General features: G+C 45.6%; 1 protein-coding gene across 1 annotated transcript; it reads left to right on the forward strand.

The window, feature by feature from the left end:
* Positions 1-953: 953 nt before the first annotated feature.
* LOC145860005 (uncharacterized) lies at positions 954-2,109 on the forward strand (the record flags this gene model as incomplete). Its single annotated transcript, XM_082959734.1, has 1 exon — positions 954-2,109. A coding segment is annotated over exon 1 (1,026 nt), but the record flags the coding sequence as incomplete, so codon positions are not given.
* Positions 2,110-22,826: the final 20,717 nt, after the last annotated feature.

The following is a 22,826-nucleotide window of genomic DNA, read 5'->3' on the forward strand; positions in this document are numbered from 1 at the left end:
AGCATAGTCGGCTATGGAAACCCATGTATCGACTATGGCGACGCTATTGGAGTGAGTCATCAGGTGATCGTTAGACAGGTGATGCCAAGTCTTCAATCTTCTTCCAACCTCACAAATCAAGTACATTATGTTTGTAGAACACGCGTAAGAGAGGTAATCACAGCACTGGACGTTATCAAGACGCTTGAATCCGACTTCAATGAGAGAGCTACAGAAGAGGATATCCGGTTCCTGACAAAAATGAAAGCGGGCATCAAACGCAAGGACAATGGACATTACGAGATGCCGCTGCCGTTTAAGGAAGAAAGACCCAACCTGCCGAACAATAAAACATGTGCAGTTCACCGCCTCAAGTGCCTGGAAAGGAGGCTAAGGAGAGACTTGCAGTACTACAAGGACTACACAGCATTTATGGAAGAGACCATAGCTTGTGGAGATGCTGAGAAGGTCTCCAAGGAAGAAATTAACAAACATCCAGCATGGTACATCCCACATCATGGGGTTTATCACCCACAAAAGCCTGGGACGATACGAGTCGTCTTTGACTGCTCAGCTAAGTTTCGAGAGACGTCCTTGAATGACCATCTCCTCACCGGTCCAGAGTTGACAAACACATTGCTGGGTGTCCTTTGTCGTTTTCGTAAGGGTCCAGTTGCAATCATGTGTGATGTAGAGCGCATGTTCCACCAGTTTCATGTGAAAGCAGAAGACCAAGATTATCTGCGGTTCCTTTGGTGGGAGAACGGAGATCTAGAGTCTCAACCCTCAGTGTATCGTATGAAGGTCCACTTGTTCGGCGCAGCTTCATCTCCTGGTTGCGCCAACTATGGTCTCAACCATCTCGCTGCCGAAGGACGAGGAAGCTTCAGCGAGAAGTCTATCCAGTTCATAGAAAGGAACTTTTATGTTGATGATGGGTTGACTAGCGTATCGTCTGAAGCTGAAGGGGCCCAGCTGGTGAAAGAAGCAAGAGAGCTTTGCAGCATCGGCAAACTTCGGTTGCACAAGTTTATCTCTAACAGCAAGGAAGTTATAGCCACAATTCCCAAGGAAGAATGTGCTGAGGGTGCCAAAGACCTGGATATGGCTCTGGGTGAACCACACATGGAGAGGGCGCTTGGTGTACTGTGGTGTGTCGCATCAGACGAGTTCCAGTTTAGGGTAGTTGTCAAGGAACGCCCACTCACAAGAAGAGGAGTGTTGTCTACAGTAGCCTCTGTATATGATCCGCTTGGGTTTGTGGCACCCTTTGTCCTGGCAGGGAAGCAGATCTTGCAGCAGATGTGTCCTGACAAGATCGACTGGGATGACCCCATTCCAGATGACCTACGTTTCCAGTGGGAATTCTGGCTCCAAGGTGTACAAAACTTGTCGGAAGTAAGGATCCAACGAGGCTACTTGCCATCAAGTTTCAAGGAAGTGCAGAGTTATGAGCTCCATCACTTCTCCGACGCTAGTACCTCAGGTTATGGAGAGTGCTCATATCTCAGAACAATCAGCACAGCAGAAGTTCATTGCTCCCTAGTTATGGGAAAGTCGAGAGTCGCCCCTTCCAAGATTACGACCATACCACGACTGGAACTTTCAGCAGCGGTGGTAGCTGTTCGAACAAGTGACATGCTCAAAAGGAAGCTAGAGATACAAGGTCTACAGGAATACTTCTGGACAGACTCGAAGGTAGTTCTTGGCTACATCAACAATGAAGCCAGAAGATTCCATGTCTTTGTAGCTAACCGTATCCAACGCATTAAGCAAAGCACAGATCCCGAACAATGGAGATATGTGACCTCTGAAGAGAATCCTGCGGATCATGCTTCCAGAGGTATCACATCAGAACAGCTCATGGCTTCCAACTGGTTCACAGGTCCAGACTTTCTTTGGCAAGAAGAACTTCCCAAAGGACAAGTCAAGGGGGGAGATTTCTCAGACACTGACCCAGAGCTGCAGAAATCCCTGGTCCATGATACCCAGGCAAAGGAAGAAAGATCGTTACTAGATCACCTTCACAAGTTCTCAGACTGGGCAAGAGTGGTAAAAGCTATTGCCAGGCTCAAACGACGTGTCAAGGAAGCCATAGGCTTAAAATTGAGGTCCAGTGAAGCTACAAGCATAGAAGGAGAGAGGCAGAGCTCACCATTATAAGGATGGTTCAAGAAGCAGCCTTCTCCCATGAGATACACAACCTTAGGCACCAGAAAGACATCAAGACCAAAGATAAAGCAAGCAAGTTGCATAAATTGAGTCCATTCCTGGATGAGAGAGGTAAACGCATCACCAAACCCACCTATCTGGAGAGGCCCATCCATAAGACAGTCACCGTCCTGGAAGCCGATCAAAAAACCCTGCAGACCCCTTTCACAGAAATCACAGGTGATTGGTGGGAGTGTAACTGACAGTTAATCTGTAAGTCTATGTCGTTGTTTTTTGTTTGAATTGTTTACGTGTTCGCTATGCGGAGGAAATGATAAGACAGGTGGAACTACGTGGCTAATAACTGTTGTAACGGGGATCATTATCGTAGCAACACATCTTTGGGGGTGAAGGCTTTCCCGCGCGATGTTAGCTAAGTTTTCATGTTACCGGGTGTAGTTCGTAAAGGTTGATATGTGTATGTTAGGATGAAGCGTGAATTCATGCCAGGAATAATAAGTGTGAAGTTTGATTTCCTCCCTTCTGTAATAAGCAGCCAATGAGGTATTTTTTCCTTTATTCGTGTGTTCAATCTGATACTGTTATAGCTCCGGCTAAACTGTTTATGTATGTAAGCACTTCAGAGTTATACCAAGCTAATAAGTCACTCATAAGACAAGAAGGTGTAAGAGTGTGCTTAAACTGTATTTTCATTTACTTCATAGTTCTCACGGAAGGTGATAATTCTGACTAAACTACAGAATAAAGCCGCCAGTAAAAATCAAGGAACGGTTGTGCTCGTGGTTACTGGAGGGAGTTACAGACATATCTGTATAAAAGACAGAACATACAGAGCTCCATGTATATTTGTGTAAATATGAATGTATATGATGAAATATTAGGTACGTACCTTTATGATTTATATTTACCTGTTTGAGATGTATTCATTTGTTGTTAGTGTAACTTAGTTTTGTCCCCCCCCCTCTTGCCCATTCATTGTACTGCAGTAAGTGTGTTAGGATAAAAGCAGGAAGTTGGGTCTTTGGGGGGAGGAGTCCTTGCTAGACGCGGGAGCGGTATAGTTTTTTGACCATACAGACATACAAACAGGTCATATTGTGTATTTTCCATATCAAGTAACCTATGTTTTAAGTTGATTGGATATTCATTTTCCTGTTAGATATAAGAAGAATAAACATTTTTGTTGCACCATATCCCTGGATCACATTGAATGTTTGGCTTTTTGGAAACCTTGAGTGTGGACTGTATGCGTACCAAACAACCCCGCTTCAGGCTTGGGCAGTGGCTATGGTAAAGAGGAAAGGAAGCCACTACAATCAAGTCAAAAAACTCAGTGAAGGATTGCTATCGGAAGGAAATCTCCGGTTTTGGACACACGCTGGATATTGTTCTATTTGTAATTGCATTCGTACCATAAGGACAGCTCGCTTGGAAGGACTTGAACTCCTAGAATTCGCCAGCCGTGAGTAACCACTGCGAATGAATGAGCTGCCCTGTTCAATGCGTTCGTTTGATCATGCATATTATGGAAGCGCAAATGTGCTTATAATTGGAATGTTTGATAAACTTGGGAATGGAATTCAAAACACAGCGCTGTGAAAACAATTAAGAAGTTTAAGTTTGGGAAACACTGAGATCCTATGCACAATGTAACCTAATCATATGTCTAATATTTGGCCTAACGTGGAAATGCAATGCATCCACGCAACGAATGATACTGCGTGTTCAAACTTCATTAAAGGGACAAAACGTATAAAGGGATGAAATGTTTAAAACGCAACTAAAATGCCGAACTTGCACATGTTCAATTCAAAATGGGTCAATATGCTGAAATGGATGACTGTGTTTTAAAGCATTAAAGGAGGTCTAAAGGGGCATTACGTTTAACAATCAAACCAACAACTGTGTCATTGTAAATTGAGTGAACTAAAAGTGAATGATGGAGGACGAAATCCCAAATAAGACTCCACTGGAGAGGGCAGAGGAGCATTTAAATTCACTCAGCCCGGAGAGGCAAACTTGGAGTGTGTACATGCAAAATGAATGAAATAAAAGTCCTTCTTGTTGATGGAGGAAACATTGAAACTGTGAATGAGAGTCTTGAAGCATTTGATGCTGTTCTCAATGACTTTAAGAATGCTCATGAATCTGTGCTAGAGCTGGTCACAGAGGAGGAACAGGAACAGGAGAGCATGAACTATTATCAACCAAGAATGAGAACTTATGAACATTTCCTGAAAGAGGTGGAAATATGGAAAAAAGCTGAAGTTGAGCCACAAACGCTCATTGAACCACACGACAGCATTTCCAATGTGTCAAAAACATCAAGTAAAACAAAGTATTCTAAGACGGCTTCCTCAGTGTCCACTGTACGCCTAAAAGCTGAGGCAGAACGAGCAGCTCTACTAGCTCGCCAAGCATCATTACAGGACAAGCATGCACTGGAACTGGAGAAAGCTCAACTGGAACAACAGAAAGCTCAACTGGAACAACAGAGAGCTCAACTGGAACAACAGAGAGCTCAACCGAATGTTAGGATGGAGAAAATGGCACTGGAAATGGACATAGCAGCATATAATGCCAAACTGAAGGTCCTGGAGAGTGTTGAGTCAACTTCTCAATCCCATGCTGTGGCAGCCCATTTACTAAGCCAAGAAGATGGAATGAACTCTTATTTTGAGAACCAGGTACCTGAGGTCTATGTGGAACCTGAACCATCACCTGTTGAGTTTGCTGCATTAGGTGCAGTTCCAAAGACCCCACTACAAAGGGTTTTACAACAACCGACAACAAAGCCATCAAAACCTATTCAGAAAACAGTCATGAACCACACCCTTCAGCAGCCACCAGCAAGGTCTAGCAATCAACACAGAATCAACACTGCAGGTATCAGCGACAATACCAGCCATGATAACCTCTCTACTGTCATGCAAAGGCAGAATGAAATTGCTGACCTCCTTGTACTACAGCACAAACAGGCCACACTCCCTGTTAGGGAGATACCTATGTTTGACGGTGATCCTCTAAACTTTAGGCCATTCATGCGTGCATTTGAACATGGTATAGAAGATAAGACGAGCAGTCACCAGGATAGGCTCTATTACCTGGAACAGTACACCACTGGTCAGCCCAAGGAACTGGTACGTAGTTGTCTGCATATGGAAGCCAGAAGAGGCTATGCAGAGGCTAAGAGGTTGTTAAAGGAACACTTTGGCAATGAAATCAAAGTCACCACTGCTTACATGGAAAAAGCTTGGAACTGGACAAACATCAAACCGGATGATGGAAAGGGACTGGGTGGCTATGCACTCTATCTTAGAGGTTGCTGTAACGCTATGCAAGACCTACAGAACATGGAAGAGCTTAATCTTCCCTCCAACATAAAGTTGATCATGTCAAAACTTCCCTACAAACTAAGGGAAAAATGGAGGTCTACGGCATGTGATATTTTAGAGAGAAGACACCTGAGGGCCCAGTTCAGTGACCTTGTGACGTTCATGGAAAAAACAGGCCAAAATACTGTAGGATCCGTTGTATGGAGATATTCAAGATCCCCTGTCCAACAAAAAGGTTTTAAAAACCAGAACAGAAGCTGACTTTAAACAGCAGTTCAAGTCCAAGAGTAGGGGAAGCAGCTTTGCCACTGCAGTAGCTGTAGTGGCAGATTGTGACTCTGAAAAACCTCTAAAAGAACAAACATTAAACGTAAAGAGACCAGGCACCTATCCTCCTGACGCTCCCAGTACCTCATGCGTATTTTGTGCTGGAGAGCATTTATTGGTCGACTGCCAACAGGTGAAGGCACAGCCACACGAATCCAAGGTTGAGTTTCTGAGATCAAAAGACCTTTGTTTTGGCTGTTTGATGAGAGGACACTTAAGCAAAGAATGACAAAAGAAGGATGACCTGTCAGAGCTGTCAAAAAAAGCACCCCACTATCCTGCACATTGAAGGAAGAGAGAGATTTAGATCTCAAAAGGCAGATATGAGTGGTGTAGCAGTAAAGCGGGAGGAGACTGTCAGCAATGCTCTTGTCTCACTGGAAGCTGGTGAAGATACCGGGGCCGGTACAGATTGTGCACTTGCAATTGTGCCAGTTCAAGTAAAGGTGGCAAATGGAAGCAAGTCTGTGTTAACCTATGCGTTTCTCGATTCTGGTAGCTCGGCAACATTTTGTACGGAGAGACTCATGAGGCAGCTGAATGCTAAATGCAGTGAGACTGAAATTCTGCTACGCACAATGGGGCAGGAGAGTCCTACCAAGAGCTTTGAGATATCTGGATTAGAGATTGGCAACGTGGAAGGCAACACATTTCTTGCATTACCAAAGGTCTACACCCAAAATAAGATCCCAGTGACAAGAGAGAACATTCCCACTCAGAAAGATCTCAAAATTGTGGCCATACCTGAAAGAGGTTCAGTTGAAGGAAATTGATGCTGACGTCGAACTCCTGATTGGCGTAAATGCTCCAAAGGCAATGGAACCCTGGCAAATCATAAATAGCCAAGGCAACGGACCGTATGCAGTGAAAACCATCTTTGGATGGGTGATGAACGGTCCTCTTAACAATTGTACCATGGCAGAAGAATCTGGATGTCCTACGGTGATGGCCAATCGTATCTCAATGGCCGACCTGGGGGTTCTTCTTGTAAATCAATACAACCATGACTTCCCTGAGAGAGAGTATGAAGAGAAGAGTGAGATGTCAGCTGAGGATCGTAAGTTTATGGAGATAGTATCAAGCTCCATAACCCTCAAAGACCGTCACTACTACTTACCGTTGCCCTTTCGCAACAAACAGGTAGTCCTGCCGAACAATCGTGACATGGCAAAGCAGCGGGCTCTAAATATCATCAGGAAGTTTAAGAAGGATGAAGGTTATGCTGCAGAGTACAAAGGCTTCATGGAAGAGATGATAACAAAAGGTTATGCCGAGAAGGTACCACAAGAACAGCTTCTCAGAAAGAAAGGCAAGGTATGGTACATACCACACCATGGCGTTCACCATAAGCGCAAAGGAACAATACGAGTGGTGTTTGAAAGTTCATCATCCTATAAAGGTACATCTCTTAACAGTGAACTCCTTCAAGGCCCTGACCTGGCAAACACGCTTATAGGAGTCTTGCTAAGATTTCGGCAAGAGCACATTGCCATGATGGCAGACATCGAAGGAATGTTCCATCAAGTACGTGTCCATGAAGATGACTTAGTCTTCCTGCGATTCCTATGGTGGCCGGATGGTGACACTAGCAAAAGATTGGAGGAGTACAGAATGACAGTACATCTTTTCGGTGCTATATCCTCTCCAAGTTGTGCAAATTTTGCACTACGAAAGACTGCAGAAGACAACTGTGAGAGGTACGATGAAGAGGTGATTCAAACAGTCAAGTCCAACTTCTACGTTGATGACTGCCTCAAATCAGTGGCCACAGAAGAACAAGCCATAGCTCTCACAAAAAACCTCAGGGATGTGTGCTCTCAGGGTGGGTTCAAATTGACCAAGTGGGTCGGCAACAGCCATGCTGTGCTGGCTTCTATCCCTGATGAACACAAAGCCAAGCAAATAAAAGAACTGGACCTGGACAGAGAAAAGCTGCCTGTTGAAAGAGCACTTGGAATCCGATGGAACATTGAAAGAGATGCCTTTACCTTCCGAGTCATTGTCAAGAACAGACCCCTTACAAGAAGAGGTATTCTCTCTACTGTCAGCTCTGTTTATGATCCATTAGGTTTCCTCGCCCCATTCGTATTAAAGGCAAAGCAAATTCTTCAAGTGCTCTGCAAGCTAAAGTGTGGATGGGACGAAGTCATCCCCGAAGAACACTCTATTTCATGGAAGAGATGGCTCTCAGAGCTAGACCAGCTTACCAGATTCCAGATAGACAGGTGTATGATGCCTGAGAACTTTGGTCAAGTCAAGACCGCACAGCTGCATCACTTCGGTGACGCAAGTGAGCAAGGTTATGGCACGGCAAGCTACCTTAGGTTCACAAACGGTATGGGAAAGGTCCACATTGCATTCATACTGGGGAAATCAAGGGTCACTCCACTCAAGCAGATGATGATCCCCAGACTGGAACTCGCTGCAGCAACATTGGCAGTGAGAGTGGACAGGATGTTAAGGTTGGAGCTCCAGATTGAACTTGAGGAGTCAACTTTCTGGACAGACAGCCAGTCTGTGCTAAAATACATCCGCAACGATACCAAGAGATTCCATACCTTTGTGGCTAATAGGGTTGCTATGATCCGTGACCTATCGAAAGCAAAACAGTGGAGGTATTTGAACTCCAAACACAACCCAGCCGATGACGCTTCAAGAGGATTACATGTTGAAATTTTCCTTAACTCAAAGAGATGGCGTAAAGGACCAGACTTCCTGGAGAAAACAGAAACACAATGGCCAAAAGTCCCCGAGGAGCTTGGCTCCATCCCTTCAGATGATCCAGAGGTGAGAAAAGACGTCATCGTAAACAGTACATGTGTGGAAGAAAAGAGTCCGACCAGCAAACTGATCGAGTACTATTCAACATGGAACAGCTTGAAGAAAGCAGTTGCCTGGATGCTGAAACTGAAGAGACTTCTTCTACAGTTAAGCCAGAAAAGGAAAGTTCTCACACAAACTGATCCAGGTTCAGATCAGTGTCTGACAAACTCACTGAAGGAACAAATTGACAAGTTCAAACTGACATTTGGAAAAGAAAGTCTGTCTGTGGATGACCTAGATAAAGCAGAAAAGGCCATCATTCGATTTGAGCAACGACAGCACTTTAAACAAGAAATTGCACTAGTTGTGAAAGGAAAACAATGTGCCAAGAGAAATGGCTCAATCTGTAAGCTTGATCCAATTGTTGACAATGGCATTCTGAGAGTGGGAGGAAGGTTAAGCAAAGCTGCTATGCCTACGGAACTAAAGAATCCTATGATCCTACCCAAAGACTCCTACATCTCCAAACTGATCTTACTCCACATCCATGAGCAGGTTGGCCACTCTGGGAGAGGTCACATGCTTTCTAGACTTCGCCAGCGATAATGGATACCCTGTGCCAACTCCTTAGCAAGGAAGATCCTTAAGAGCTGTGTCTTCTGCAGGCGGATGCGAGCTAGAGCTGGAGAACAGAAGATGGCCGACCTTCCACAAGATCGGGTGTCACCTGATTTGCCGCCTTTCACCCATGTGGGCATAGATTACTTCGGCCCCATAGAGGTGAAGTGAGGCCGCGTTCATGTGAAGCGGTATGGTGTGATCTTTACTTGCCTTGTGAGTCGAGCTGTCCATCTAGAAGTTGCTAGTTATCTGGATACTGATTCCTGCATCAATGCCCTGCGCAGGTTCATCTGTCGAAGGGGCCCAGTCACAAGTATCAGAACAGACAATGGCACCAACTTTGTTGGAACACACAGAGAGCTAGGAGAAGCTCTGAAAGAGTTGGATCACAACAAGATTCAAAATGAATTACTGAAGGAAGGAGTGACATGGTCATTCAATCCTCTCTCTGGAGCCCACCATGGGGGGGTATGGGAGAGGTTGATCCGACTGGTGAAAAAGATCCTCTATTCAGTCCTTAAAGAGCAAGTACTGGATGATGAGGATTTGCAGACAGACTTGTGTGAAGTTGAGGCAATAATGAACGACAGACCAATCACAACTGTAACAGATGACCCTAATGATCTAGACCCCCTGACTCCGAACCATCTGCTTCATCTGAAAGCGAAGCCAGTCCTGCCACCAGGACTATTCCAGAGAAGCGACCTATACTCACGAAGGAGATGGAAGCAAGTACAATATATTACTGACCTCTTCTGGAAGAGATGGATTAGGGAGTATCTTCCACTTATGCAGGAGCGGAACAAGTGGAACAAAACTAAGAGAAACTTCAGTCCTGGTGACCTTGTGGTCATCGTCGACGACACCGCCCCTAGGAACTCTTGGCTAATGGGGCGTGTATTGGAGGCTTTGCCAGGGGCCAAAGGTCTTGTCCGGAGCGTCTTGGTTAAGACCAAGACCAATATCTTACAGAGACCTATCAATAAACTCTGTCTGCTCCTGGAGGCGGCGGAGTGAGACACACACACACACAAACACACACAGTGCTCCATCTTTGAATCACGTGCACCTCTGATTCGTTGATGTTGTACTCTTACATTCTTTGATGTTGTACTCTTACATTCTTTGATGTCGGAGTCATACATTTTTTGGACGTCATACTCTTGACATTTTTGGAAGTTGAACACCTGAACACTTCAACTCAGACTGAGATCTACGGACTATTTTCCTATATGGCACCTTGTATATTTGTATATAGCTATGAACTGTAATAGTGCTCTGGTATAGAATGTTTTGTGTATTGGCTCTACGTTTGAATATTAAGTAATTGTTGTCCACTCAGTGCAGTTAACAATTAGGGGCCGGTATGTTAGAGCCGATTCGGACATATCTGTATAAAAGACAGAACATACAGAGCTCCATGTATATTTGTGTAAATATGAATGTATATGATGAAATATTAGGTACGTACCTTTATGATTTATATTTACCTGTTTGAGATGTATTCATTTGTTGTTAGTGTAACTTAGTTTTGTCCCCCCCCTCTTGCCCATTCATTGTACTGCAGTAAGTGTGTTAGGATAAAAGCAGGAAGTTGGGCCTTTGGGGGGAGGAGTCCTTGCTAGACGCGGGAGCGGTATAGTTTTTTGACCATACAGACATACAGACAGGTCATATTGTGTATTTTCCATATCAAGTAACCTATGTTTTAAGTTGATTGGATATTCATTTTCCTGTTAGATATAAGAAGAATAAACATTTTTGTTGCACCATATCCCTGGATCACATTGAATGTTTGGCTTTTTGGAAACCTTGAGTGTGGACTGTATGCGTACCAAACAACCCCGCTTCAGGCTTGGGCAGTGGCTATGGTAAAGAGGAAAGGAAGCCACTACAGTAAGTGATTTATTTTATTGCTAATTCTCACTTTCGTGACGCATCTGCTTGGTTGGAAAATGTATGTCTTGCTTTTCTGTGCGGGGCGCTGTCCTCAGATAATCGCATGGTGTGCTTTTGCCGTAAAGCCTTTTTGAAATCTGACAACGTGGCTGGATTAACCTCTTACGACAGCAATCGCATAGGGGGCAGTATTGTCACTTTCAGAAAAAATATGTGCCCATATTAAACTGCCTCCTACTCAAACTCAGAAGCTAGGATATGCATATTATTAGTAGATTTGGATAGAAAACACTCTGAAGTTTCTAAAACTGTTTGAATGATGTCTGTGAGTATAACAGAACTCATATGGCAGGCAAAAACCTGACGAAAAATCCTACCAGGAAGTGGAAATCTGATGCGTGGACTCTTTTTCAAGTCATTGCCTATCGAACACACAGTGACGTAGTAATCATTGTGCACTTCCTAAGGCTTCCACTAGATGTCAACAGTCTTTAGAAAGTTGTTTGAGGCGTCTACGATGAACAGAGACCGAACGAGAAGCCTGGGAAGTTGGAATATTACTGGATTTTCACGTTCTAAAGGCCCTAAAGATTGATGCTTTACAACGTTTGACATGTTTGAACGAACGTAAATAGATTTCTTTTTCACTTTTCGGCGTGACATTTTCCGCGCACTTCCTACATTTGGAGTAGCTGAACTGAACGTGCGAACAACAAGGAGCTATTTGGACATAAATTATGGAGTTTATCGAACAAAACAACATTTATTGTGGACCTGGGAATTCTGGAAGTGCCTTCTGATGAAGATCATCAAAGGTAAGTGAATATTTCTAATGCTATTTAATATTTTAGATGACTCCAAAATGGTGGCTATCTGTATTGCCTAGTGTATTTTTCTGAGCGCAGTACTCAGATTATTGCAAAGTGTGCTTTCCCAGTAAAGTTATTTTGAAATCTGTCAATGCGGTTGCATAAAGAAGATGTTCATCTATAATTCTTTGAATGACAGTTTAATATTTTATCAACGTTTATGACGAGTATTTTTGTAAATTGTTGTGCTGATTCACCGGAAGTATTTGAGGGAAAATATTTTCTGAACGTCACGCGCCAATGTAAAATGCTGTTTTTAGATATAAATATGAACTTTATCGAACAACAAATGCATGTATTGTGTAACATGATGTCCTAGGAGTGTCATCTGATGAAGATCGTCAAAGGTTAGTGCTTCATTTAGCTGTGTTTTGGGTATTTGTGATGCATGCTAGTTGCTTGGAAATGGCTGTGTGGTTATTTGTGTCTATGTACTCTCCTAACATAATGTAATGTTTTGCTTTCGCTGTAAAGCCTTTTTGAAATCGGACAATGTGGTTCGATTTAGGAGAAGTGTATCTATGAAATGGTGTAAAATAGTCCTATGTTTGAGAAATTGAAATTATTAGATTTGTGGTTTTGAATCTGGCGCTCTGATTTTTCACTGGCTATTGTCAAACTCAGTCCCGGTTACGGGATTGTTGTCGTAAGAAGTTTTAACAAGAAGTTAAGCTTCTTTTTTTTTTTTTACAAAAGAAAGGTGAGCGAAACACGTAAAGTCGAGTTTTTAAGAAAAGCCTCTGTTACATAGGCTCTGAGTGTGTTTTCCTGTGTGAGGGGGGCTCCTTGGAGGTGTAAACAGGGCCGAGTGGAGGATGATCTGAGAGTTAGTCGACTCAAAGACACCTATCATTGGTCGGTTGCAGGCAACTTAGAGCCGTCCTGACACTGAATTGATCACAGTGGGGATTGGTGGGGTCTGTAGGGGCGAGTGGCCAGGGTGACTGTGGTTTGTATGTGAAACAAGGTACTTGGTGAAGCGCTATTGGAGAAAAAAATTACCTTATTCTGAAAAGTGTCTAAGTGATCCTCAGAAGTGGTGAAATCCAATGATTTTAAATGTGCTAGCCAGGTATGCCCTGTGTTCCTCTGTGTGAGTGTTTTGGGACCACTAATTAGGTAATATTTTGATAATGTTATTGTTATGTATGGTACGATGTGCTGTACGTCATACTATACGTTGTTATGGTTTACGACAGTGTGCTGCTTTACGGATGAATGGGTTGTCAGGATGAGTGGCACATGTCATTAAATGACAGAGTGATGTACAATGTGAAACCGTGCAGACGTGCGTTCTTCTACAGCTAGGCTAGATATAACATTGGTGACGAAGATGGCTGAATTCAGTTTACCACCGCCGGCACCATTCCTCGCCGTGCCTGGCGAACCTCCAGTCCCGTGGAATAACTGGCTTGATAGCTTTAACACTTATATCGAAGCTATGGACTTTTCTACAATCTCCGACAAGCGGAGGACAGCACTGCTCCGTCACTGCCTCGGTACAGAGGGACAAAGTATTTTCAGAGCGCTTGGATCGGCTCCTACATTCACTGCTGCAGTCAGCCTCCTACGGAACCACTTCGCCGGGAAAGAGCGAGTGCTCCTCCTCCGACGCTACCGGCTACGGAAGAGACACCAACGGCCGGGTGAGTCCATTCAAAGCTACGTGGCTAATCTGAGGGATTTGGCTAGCTCTTGTAACTATGGGACACTTCAGGACGAGATCATCAGGGATCAGTTGATAGAGGGGACGTTATGTGAAAAGACAAGGGAGAAACTTATTTTGGAATCGGATAATTTACAACTAGATGGACCTATTAAAATAGCACTCCAGGTTGAAGCGGCGTTGGAATGCTCTACTATGCTAACAGACAGATCTGCAGCATACACTCGGCCCCCAGCCATTCTCACACAGCAGCTTCAGCCCGAGCAGGCGCACTACAACGATCACGCGCTATGCATGGCCTCCCACGTTGATAGCTGCATGGACACAGACACCGGCATGCCCGTGCAGCAGGCACACAGACAAACGAACAGAAGTAGCTGTGGCAACTGTGGGGCTAGCTCTCACAATTCAAGGGCTTCAAACTGCCCAGCCCGTGGGAAAATATGCAAGAACTGTTCAAAATACAATCACTTTGCAAAAGTGTGTCGTTCTGCCCCAGCTACTAGCTCCACCCAGCACAGGCCCTTAGTTTCATCTCACTCTCAACATGAACGCACGGAAATTCGAACTGTCTCCACCAACCATGTGTCATTCAGGACATGCACTGTGCAGCTGGGTGAGGTGGGTTTGCCTTTGCTGCTGGATACTGGCGCTGCGGTGTCATTGCTCAACCTTGCCACTTACTACAAGTTTTTCAGTCACCTACCACTCCAACAGCCCTCCACTGCCCTGTGTGGGTACGGTAGATCCAAGATAGACATTGTAGGCACCCTCCAGGTCCCAGTACACTACGGCACCAAGCATCTGCCATCATTCACATTTCATGTTGCAAAGCGGGGTGCCAACCTCTTGGGCCTCGACCTCTTCACAGGCTTGGGATTCACGCTGAGAGATGACAGTGGGTCAGCTATCCACCAGGTTACCTGCACATGGCAACAGAACTGGCCAACTCTGTTTGATGGACTGGGCTGCCTCACAGCCTTTACTCACAGGCCCCTAGTGAATCCGGAAGTGACCCCAGTGATGCAGCCCCTGCGGCGCATTCCCTTTGCACTGCGTGATGATGTCACAAAAGATCTCCAGGCACAGTTGGATGCAGGCATCATTGAGCCAGTCAACGCTGCCCCCTGGATTTCAAACTTAGTCATTGCAACCAAAAAGTCAGGTGGAATCCGGACCTGCGTGGATCTTCGTGCTGTGAACAAGGCCGTTGTCCCGGATAAGTACCCCTTGCCTACAGCTGAGGAGCTGACCGCACAATTCCATGGCTCCACGATCTTCACGAAGCTTGACCTTCGTCAGGGTTATCTTCAGGTACCCCTCCATGCAGCTAGCAGAGATCTCACTACCTTTGTCACACATGCTGGCGTGTTCAGATATACACGCATGCCTTTTGGACTTAACTCCGCCCCCAGCTGCTTCCAGAAGGTGATGAGCACCATCCTTGCTGGAATACCTGGGGTGGCGGTCTATCTGGATGACATCGTGGTCCACGGTCCTGACCTCCACATACATGATTATCGACTCCACAGAGTATTCAGCGCTCTACTGCAGAACAACCTGACCCTTAACGGTGGTAAGTGCACCTTTGCAGCTCCAGCCGTCGAGTTTGTGGGGTTCTGCCTGTCGGCCAAAGGCATTGCCCCACTCATGTTGAACATTGAAGCCATCCACAGGATCCCGGAACCGACCTCAGCCTCTCAGGTGGCATCATTCTTGGGCATGACAGCCTACTACCTCCGGTTTCTGCCCCACTACTCCCAGACCACAGCGCCCCTTCGCCAGCTCCTCAAGAAGGATGAGCCATGGGCCTGGACGGCAGCCTGCTCAGACGCGGTCCGCTCACTGAAGAGCCAGCTCACCACAGCCCCAGTCTTGGCTCACTTTGACCCCGTCTGCCCCACCATTGTCACATGTGACGCCTCAGCTGGAGCACTAGGAGCTGTCCTCTCACAGCTGCAGAATGGTATTGAGAGGCCCGTCGCCTTCGCCTCAAGGGCCCTGAGCCCCACAGAACAACGGTACTCTGTGGGCGAACGAGAAGCACTGGCCTGTGTCTGGGCGTGCGAAAGGTGGCACCTCTACCTCTATGGCCGTCTGTTCACGCTCCGAACCGACCTCCAGTCCCTCACAACGCTACTGTCGGCATCAGGAACTGGCCACAAGCCACTTCGGCTGCACAGATGGGCCGACCGCCTCAGACAGTACGACTATCAGCTGAAGTTCACTCCAAGGAGGGATAACGTGGTGGCAGACCTCCTCTCACGCTCATTTGACGCTCCTACTCCGACCGTCTTGCCAGACGACAACGAAACAGAGCTCGTACAAATGCTTTACGCTCCTCTTCAGTCAGTCGTCTCACTGGAGGAGCTGAAGCAAGCATCGGAACAGGATCCCACACTGTCTACCCTGCGCACCTACATACGCACTGGATTGCCAGCACACGTGCCGGAAGAGCTGGCGACTTTCGCCAGGGTGAAGCACGAACTGTCTTGCTGGGAAGAAGTCTGTGTCTCTCGAGGGTTTTGCACTGTGGTCCCAAGTGGTCTGCGTGTGCGTGTTTTATCCATGGCGCACGAGGGGCACTTGGGCATAGTGAAGGTCAAACAGCGATGTCGAGACCTTGTGTGGTGGCCAGGCATCGACCACGACATTGAAGCCCTGGTCAGGGATTGTGCTGCATGCCTCCTCAGTGGGAAAACAGGACAGTCCGCCCCACCCCCCCCTGCAGCCTCTCGCATTGCCGTCCCGCCCCTGGGAGCACATCCAACTGGACATCTGTGGCGAGCTCCATGGTCACGCAGTCCCTCACCATCAGCGCTTCCTGGTGGTGGTGTATGACCTCCACTCTAAGTGGCCAGAAGTGGTTCCTGTCGGAACTGTCACAGCACAGGCCATCGTGGACATCCTAGACAGCCTGTTCACAAGGTGGGGCCTGCCCCTCACCCTTACCACGGACAATGGGCCCCAGCTAATCTCTGCCGAGTTCTCCTCATATCTCAGCAACAAGGGAATCAAACACATCCGCACGGCCTACTACAACCCACAAGCTAACAGAGGGGTGGAACGCTTCAACCAAATGCTGAAGAACGGCATCAGAGCGCACCTGGTCCAGGGGTGCACGTTCCAAACTGCTTTGAATCAAACGCTAATGCACTACAGAGCAAGAAAACACACAACAACACAGGCCTCCCCGGCATCTCTCATGCTAGGTCGTGAGATGGAACTGCCACTGGACAGACTCAGAACACAGAGAGTTGCAGAACCGGCGACTAGGTGCACCCAAGAAAAACAGGCAGTGACCAGGCACCAAAGAGAAATGAAACAGCGTTTTGACAAGGCACACAGGGTGAAGAAGTCGATCATCCAAGTGTCTGACTGGGTCCGAGCCTGACGGCCTCAGCGGTGCAACAAAATGGCCTCATTCTGGTCGGAACCCCTGCAGGTCAGTCGACAACTGGGGCCCGCCACATTCATGTTGAGGAATGGATCATGCTGGCACGCCAGCCGCCTCAGGAAAGTCCCTGCCCCTCAAGGAATACGAATGCACACAGAACAGACATGCAGGCCAGAGACGCCACCGGATGGACCTCCCCCACCACTACCACCCGAGCCCCAGCCTCTGTGGGCTCCCCAAGGGCCAGAGCCACAAGCGGTGGCGGTTGAAGAAAGGCCTATGCGGGCACGAACTCGCCCTGCTCATCTGGGGGACTACTTAACCTCTTTTCATTCTTAGGCTCCGACAGGTGTCTTAGTCAACCTCCAGGTTAATGGACTGAACTGGCTAGTTTGGAGGGTCCTTCCGTTTAAAGGTTAATGTTTTATTTCTTACAGGTATCACTCTAAGTTCTTGCCCTATGGACATTTTATATATGGTACCAGTCCCTGGTTTTGGAAAGGGGGGGGAAATGTTATGTATGGTACGACGTGCTGTACGTCATACTATACGTTGTTATGGTTTACGACAGTGTGCTGCTTTACGGATGAATGGGTTGTCAGGATGAGTGGCACGTCATTAAACGACAGAGTGATGTACAATGTGAAACCGTGCAGACGTGCGTTCTTCTACAGCTAGGCTAGATATAACAGTTATGGGTTTCCCTGTTTATATAGATTATATAGGTAATCTTTGTAGAAGCGTTCTGCGTGGGCGAGGTAGGTTGACTCTGTGTGGGTAACCTTTCAATGATGTTCTGTGTTAACATCTGACCAATCCTGTGTGGATGTGTAACAATGTGCGCTGAGAGTCGGGAAGCAAGTTCAGGGAGTGAGTGTTTAAATAAATGAACACATCATAATACAAAATAGACATGACACACGAACAGAAACAATAATGCCTGGGGAAGGAACCAAAGGGAGTGACATATATATGGAAGGTAATCAGGGAAATGGATTCCAGGTGAGTCTGATGACGCGCAGGTGCGCGAAAGGATGGTGACAGGTGTGCCCCATAACGAGCAGCCTGGTGACCTAGAGGCCGGAGAGGGAGCACAGGTGACATGATGGTTATTTAGTAATGTTCTGTGGGAGCATTTGATCAGTACTGTGTGGATGATCATGAAGGCTCTGTGTGAGCCTGAGATAAATAATAATTAGTAGACACGTTAATGCTATACAATGGTTTAAAATAGTTACAGTTGAAGTTGGAAGTTTACATACACCTTAGCCAAATACATTTAAACTCAGTTTTCACAATTCCTGACATTTAATCCGAGTATAAATTATCTGTAATAGGTCAATTAGGATCACCACTTTATTTTAAGAATGTGAAATGTCAGAATAATTAGAGAGAATGATTTATTTCAGCTTTTATTTATTTCATCACATTCCCAGTGGGTCAGAAGTTTACATACACTCAATTAGTATTTGGTAGCATTTATTTTAAATTGTTTAACTTGGGTCAAATGTTTCGGGTAGCCTTCCACAAGCTTCCCACAATAAGTTGGGTGAATTTTGGCCCATTCCTCCTGACAGAGCTGGTGTAACGGAGTCAGGTTCGCAGGCCTCCTTGCTCGCACACGCTTTTTCAGTTCTGCCCACAAATGTTCTATTGGTTTGAGGTCAGGGCTTTGTGATGGCCACTCCAATACCTTGACTTTGTTGTCCTTAAGCCATTTTGCCACAACTTTGGAAGTATGCTTGGGGTCATTGTCCATTTGGAAGATCCATTTGCGACCAAGCTTTAACTTCCTGACTGATGTCTTGAAATGTTGCTTCAATATATCCACGTAATTTTCCTACCTCATGATGCAATCTATTTTGTGAAGTGCACCAGTCCCTCCTGCAGCAAAGCACCCCCACAACATGATGCTGCCACCCCCGTGTTTCACGGTTGGGATGGTGTTCTTCGGCTTGCAAGCGTCCCCCTTTTTCCTCCAAACATAACGATGGTCATTATGGCCAAACAGTTCTATTCTTGTTTCATCAGACCAGAGGACATTTCTCCAAAAAGTATGATCTTTGTCCCCATGTGCAGTTGCAAACCGTACTCTGGCTTTTTTTATGGCGGTTTTGGAGCAGTGGCTTCTCCCTTGCTGAGCGGCATTTCAGGTTATGTCGATATAGGAGTTGTTTTAATGTGGATATAAATACTTTTGTACCTGTTTCCTCCAGCATCTTCACAAGGTCCTTTGCTGTTGTTCTGGGATTGATTTGCGCTTTTCGCACCAAAGTACGTTCATCTCTAGGAGACAGAACGCGTCTCCTTCCTGAGTGGTGTGAGGGCTGCGTGGTCCCATGGTGTTTATACTTGTGTACTGTTGTTTGTACAGATGAACGTGGTAACTTCAGGCATTTGGAAATTGCTCCCAAGGATGAACCAGACTTGTGGAGGTCGACAATTCTTTTTTTCTGAGGTCTTGGCTGATTTTCTTTTGATTTTCCCATGATGTCAAGCAAAGAGGCACTGAGTTTGAAGGTAGGCCTTGAAATACATCCACAGATACACCTCCAATTGACTCAAATGATGTCAATTACCCTTTCAGAAGCTTCTAAAGCCATGACATAATTTTCGGGAATTTTCCAAGCTGTTTAAAGGCACAATCAACTTAGTGTATGTAAACTTCTGACCCACTGAAATTGTGATACAGTGAATTATAAGTGAACTAATCTGTCTGAAGCAATTGTTGGAAAAATGACTTGTGTTATGCACACAGTAGATGTTCTAACCCACTTGCCAAAACTATAGTTTGTTAACAAGAAATTTGTGGAGTGGTTGAAAAACGAGTTTTAATGATTCTAACCTAAGTTTATGTAAACTTTTGACTTCAACTGTATAATGAATTCTAATAATAATGGATAGGTAATTGCGATAGAGCTGTGACCATGATCATAATTGATATCTCAACATGGGTATTACTTATTGCAGGATACAACTGCAATGAACTGAAGTTGTGGGCAGGAAAAGGCTCTGTTATTCCGAAATGTGTTTTTTCATTATGGATTGATTGATGTATTCTATAAATTTGGTGCATTACATGTTACTTTTAAAGTCTAGGACATTTCATTATCAGGAAGCCGAAATAGAAGAGATAGTTGTCAAGTTTGTTTTTAATCTTACAGTAGAGGTAAGTGCAGAATGTTGTTGAGAATGGGTTATTAACTGCTCAAAAAAATAAAGGGAACACTTAAACAATACAATGTAACTCCAAGTCAATCACACTTCTGTGAAATCAAACTGTCCACTTAGGAAGCAACACTAATTGACAATAAATTTCACATGCTGTTGTGCAAATGGAATAGACAAAAGGTGGAAAACTATAGGCAATTAGCAAGACACCCCCAATAAAGGAGTGGTTCTGCAGGTGGTGACCACAGACCACTTCTCAGTTCCTATGCTTCCTGGCTGATGTTTTGGTCACTTTTGAATGCTGGCGGTGCTTTCACTCTAGTGGTAGCATGAGACGGAGTCTACAACCCATACAAGTGGCTCAGGTAGTGCAGCTCATCCAGGATGGCACATCAATGCGAGCTGTGGCAAGAAGGTTTGCTGTGTCTGTCAGCGTAGTGTCCAGAGCATGGAGGCGCTACCAGAAGACAGGCCAGTACATCAGGAGACGTGGAGGAGGCCGTAGGAGGGCAACAACCCAGCAGCAGGACCGCTACCTTCGCCTTTGTGCAAGGAGGAGCAGGAGGAGCACTGCCAAAGCCCTGCAAAATGACCTCCAGCAGGCCACAAATGTGCATGTGTCTGCTCAAACGGTCAGAAACAGACTCCATGAGGGTGGTATGAGGGCCCGACGTCCACAGGTGGGGGTTGTGCTTACAGCCCAACACCGTGCAGGACGTTTGGCATTTGCCAGAGAACACCAAGATTGGCAAATTCGCCACTGGCGCCCTGTGCTCTTCACAGATGAAAGCAGGTTCACACTGAGCACGTGACAGACGTGACAGAGTCTGGAGACGCCGTGGAGAACGTTCTGCTGCCTGCAACATCCTCCAGCATGACCGGTTTGGCGGTGGGTCAGTCATGGTGTGGGGTGGCATTTCTTTGGGGGGCCGCACAGCCCTCCACGTGCTCGCCAGAGGTAGCCTGACTGCCATTAGGTACCGAGATGAGATCCTCAGACCCCTTGTGAGGCCATATGCTGGTGCGGTTGGCCCTGGGTTCCTCATAATGCAAGACAATGCTAGACCTCATGTGGCTGGAGTGTGTCAGCAGTTCCTGCAAGAGGAAGGCATTGAGGCTATGGACTGGCCCGCCCGTTCCCCAGACCTGAATCCAATTGAGCACATCTGGGACATCATGTCTTGCTCCATCCACTAACGCCACGTTGCACCACAGACTGTCCAGGAGTTGGCGGATGCTTTAGTCCAGGTCTGGGAGGAGATCCCTCAGGAGACCATCCGCCACCTCATCTGGAGCATGCCCAGGCGTTGTAGGGAGGTCATACAGGCACGTGGAGGCCACACACACTACTGAGCCTCATTTTGACTTGTTTTAAAGACATTACATCAAAGTTGGATCAGCCTGTAGTGTGGTTTTCCACTTTAATTTTGTGTGACTCCAAATCCAGACCTCCATGGGTTGATAAATTGGATTTCCATTGATTATTTTTTGTGTGATTTTGTTGTCAGCACATTCAACTATGTAAAGAAAAAAGTATTTAATAAGATTATTTCATTCATTCAGATCTAGGATGTGTTATTTTTGTGTTCCCTTTATTTTTTTGAGCAGTGTATATATTTTTCCTACTGGTAAGAATAGAAGAGTTTCCATGTTTTTGTCTGCTGGTGAAAGCGAGTCGTGCTCGCTGGACTATATCGGGCTGTACGGGATGCAATGGAACATTTGCAGTAGAGGTCTGAAAAGTTGAATCAGAAACGTTCTTTGATAATTTCTGATTGCTGTTTCTGGGTTTTATAGTTTAGGTAACACCAGTGAATTTGACCAGGAAGTTAAGGTATTCTAACATTATAATCTGTTTCCATTACGTGGAACAGGGCCCGGTCATTAAAGTGGATTGCAGTTTGAGTTTATTTTTATTTTTACAGGGACAATGCACATTAATTCACGTTTCAGTAAAGTGCCGGTTTTAGCCAGCCGGCTAATTTTCAACCGCAATCCCTGGGCAGGTTATTAAAAACAATTACAATAACAATTCAGACAATCACAGAGCGGTAGCACAAAAAGCAACAAAACAAAATACATAAAAGCAACAAAGTGTTTCAACACCTCACAAGCTACAAACAACATGGAACGCGACAATACACAGCTAGGGATTATGTTCATGTTTTTTTGTGAAGATGTGATAGGTGGTACAGTTGTGTGAGTCTGATGGCAGAGTATTCCAGACATGTGAAGCTCTCACAGAGAAAGTAGGTTGACCGAAGGTGCTTTTCCTTTTCCTTCCTTACAGTCCCCTCTCATGGCATACCTTGTGGATCTGCTGCCATAGGTTTGGGTTTTCTGTTTAATTAACAAAAGTACTGAGTGGAGGGGGAGCCAGGCCATTTAGGACCTTGAATACAAGACATACGTCGGAGTATTGCACAATATTTTTTCAACTCAGGAGCTCATACTTTCTGAGGATGTAACAGTGATGATGGCTATTGGGCTTCCTATCAAGCACATTGACAGCCTGTTGTAGATAGACTGGATGGGTTTTAATATTGTACAGCAAGCTCGGGCCCAACTAGTCAAGCAGTATGTTAAGTAGGGAAGTATCATAGATTTGAAGTACAGTTTCGCTACAT

Source organism: Salmo salar, chromosome 13 (assembly GCF_965601325.2).
Source record: "Salmo salar chromosome 13, fSalSal1, whole genome shotgun sequence".
Lineage (NCBI taxonomy): Eukaryota > Metazoa > Chordata > Actinopteri > Salmoniformes > Salmonidae > Salmo > Salmo salar.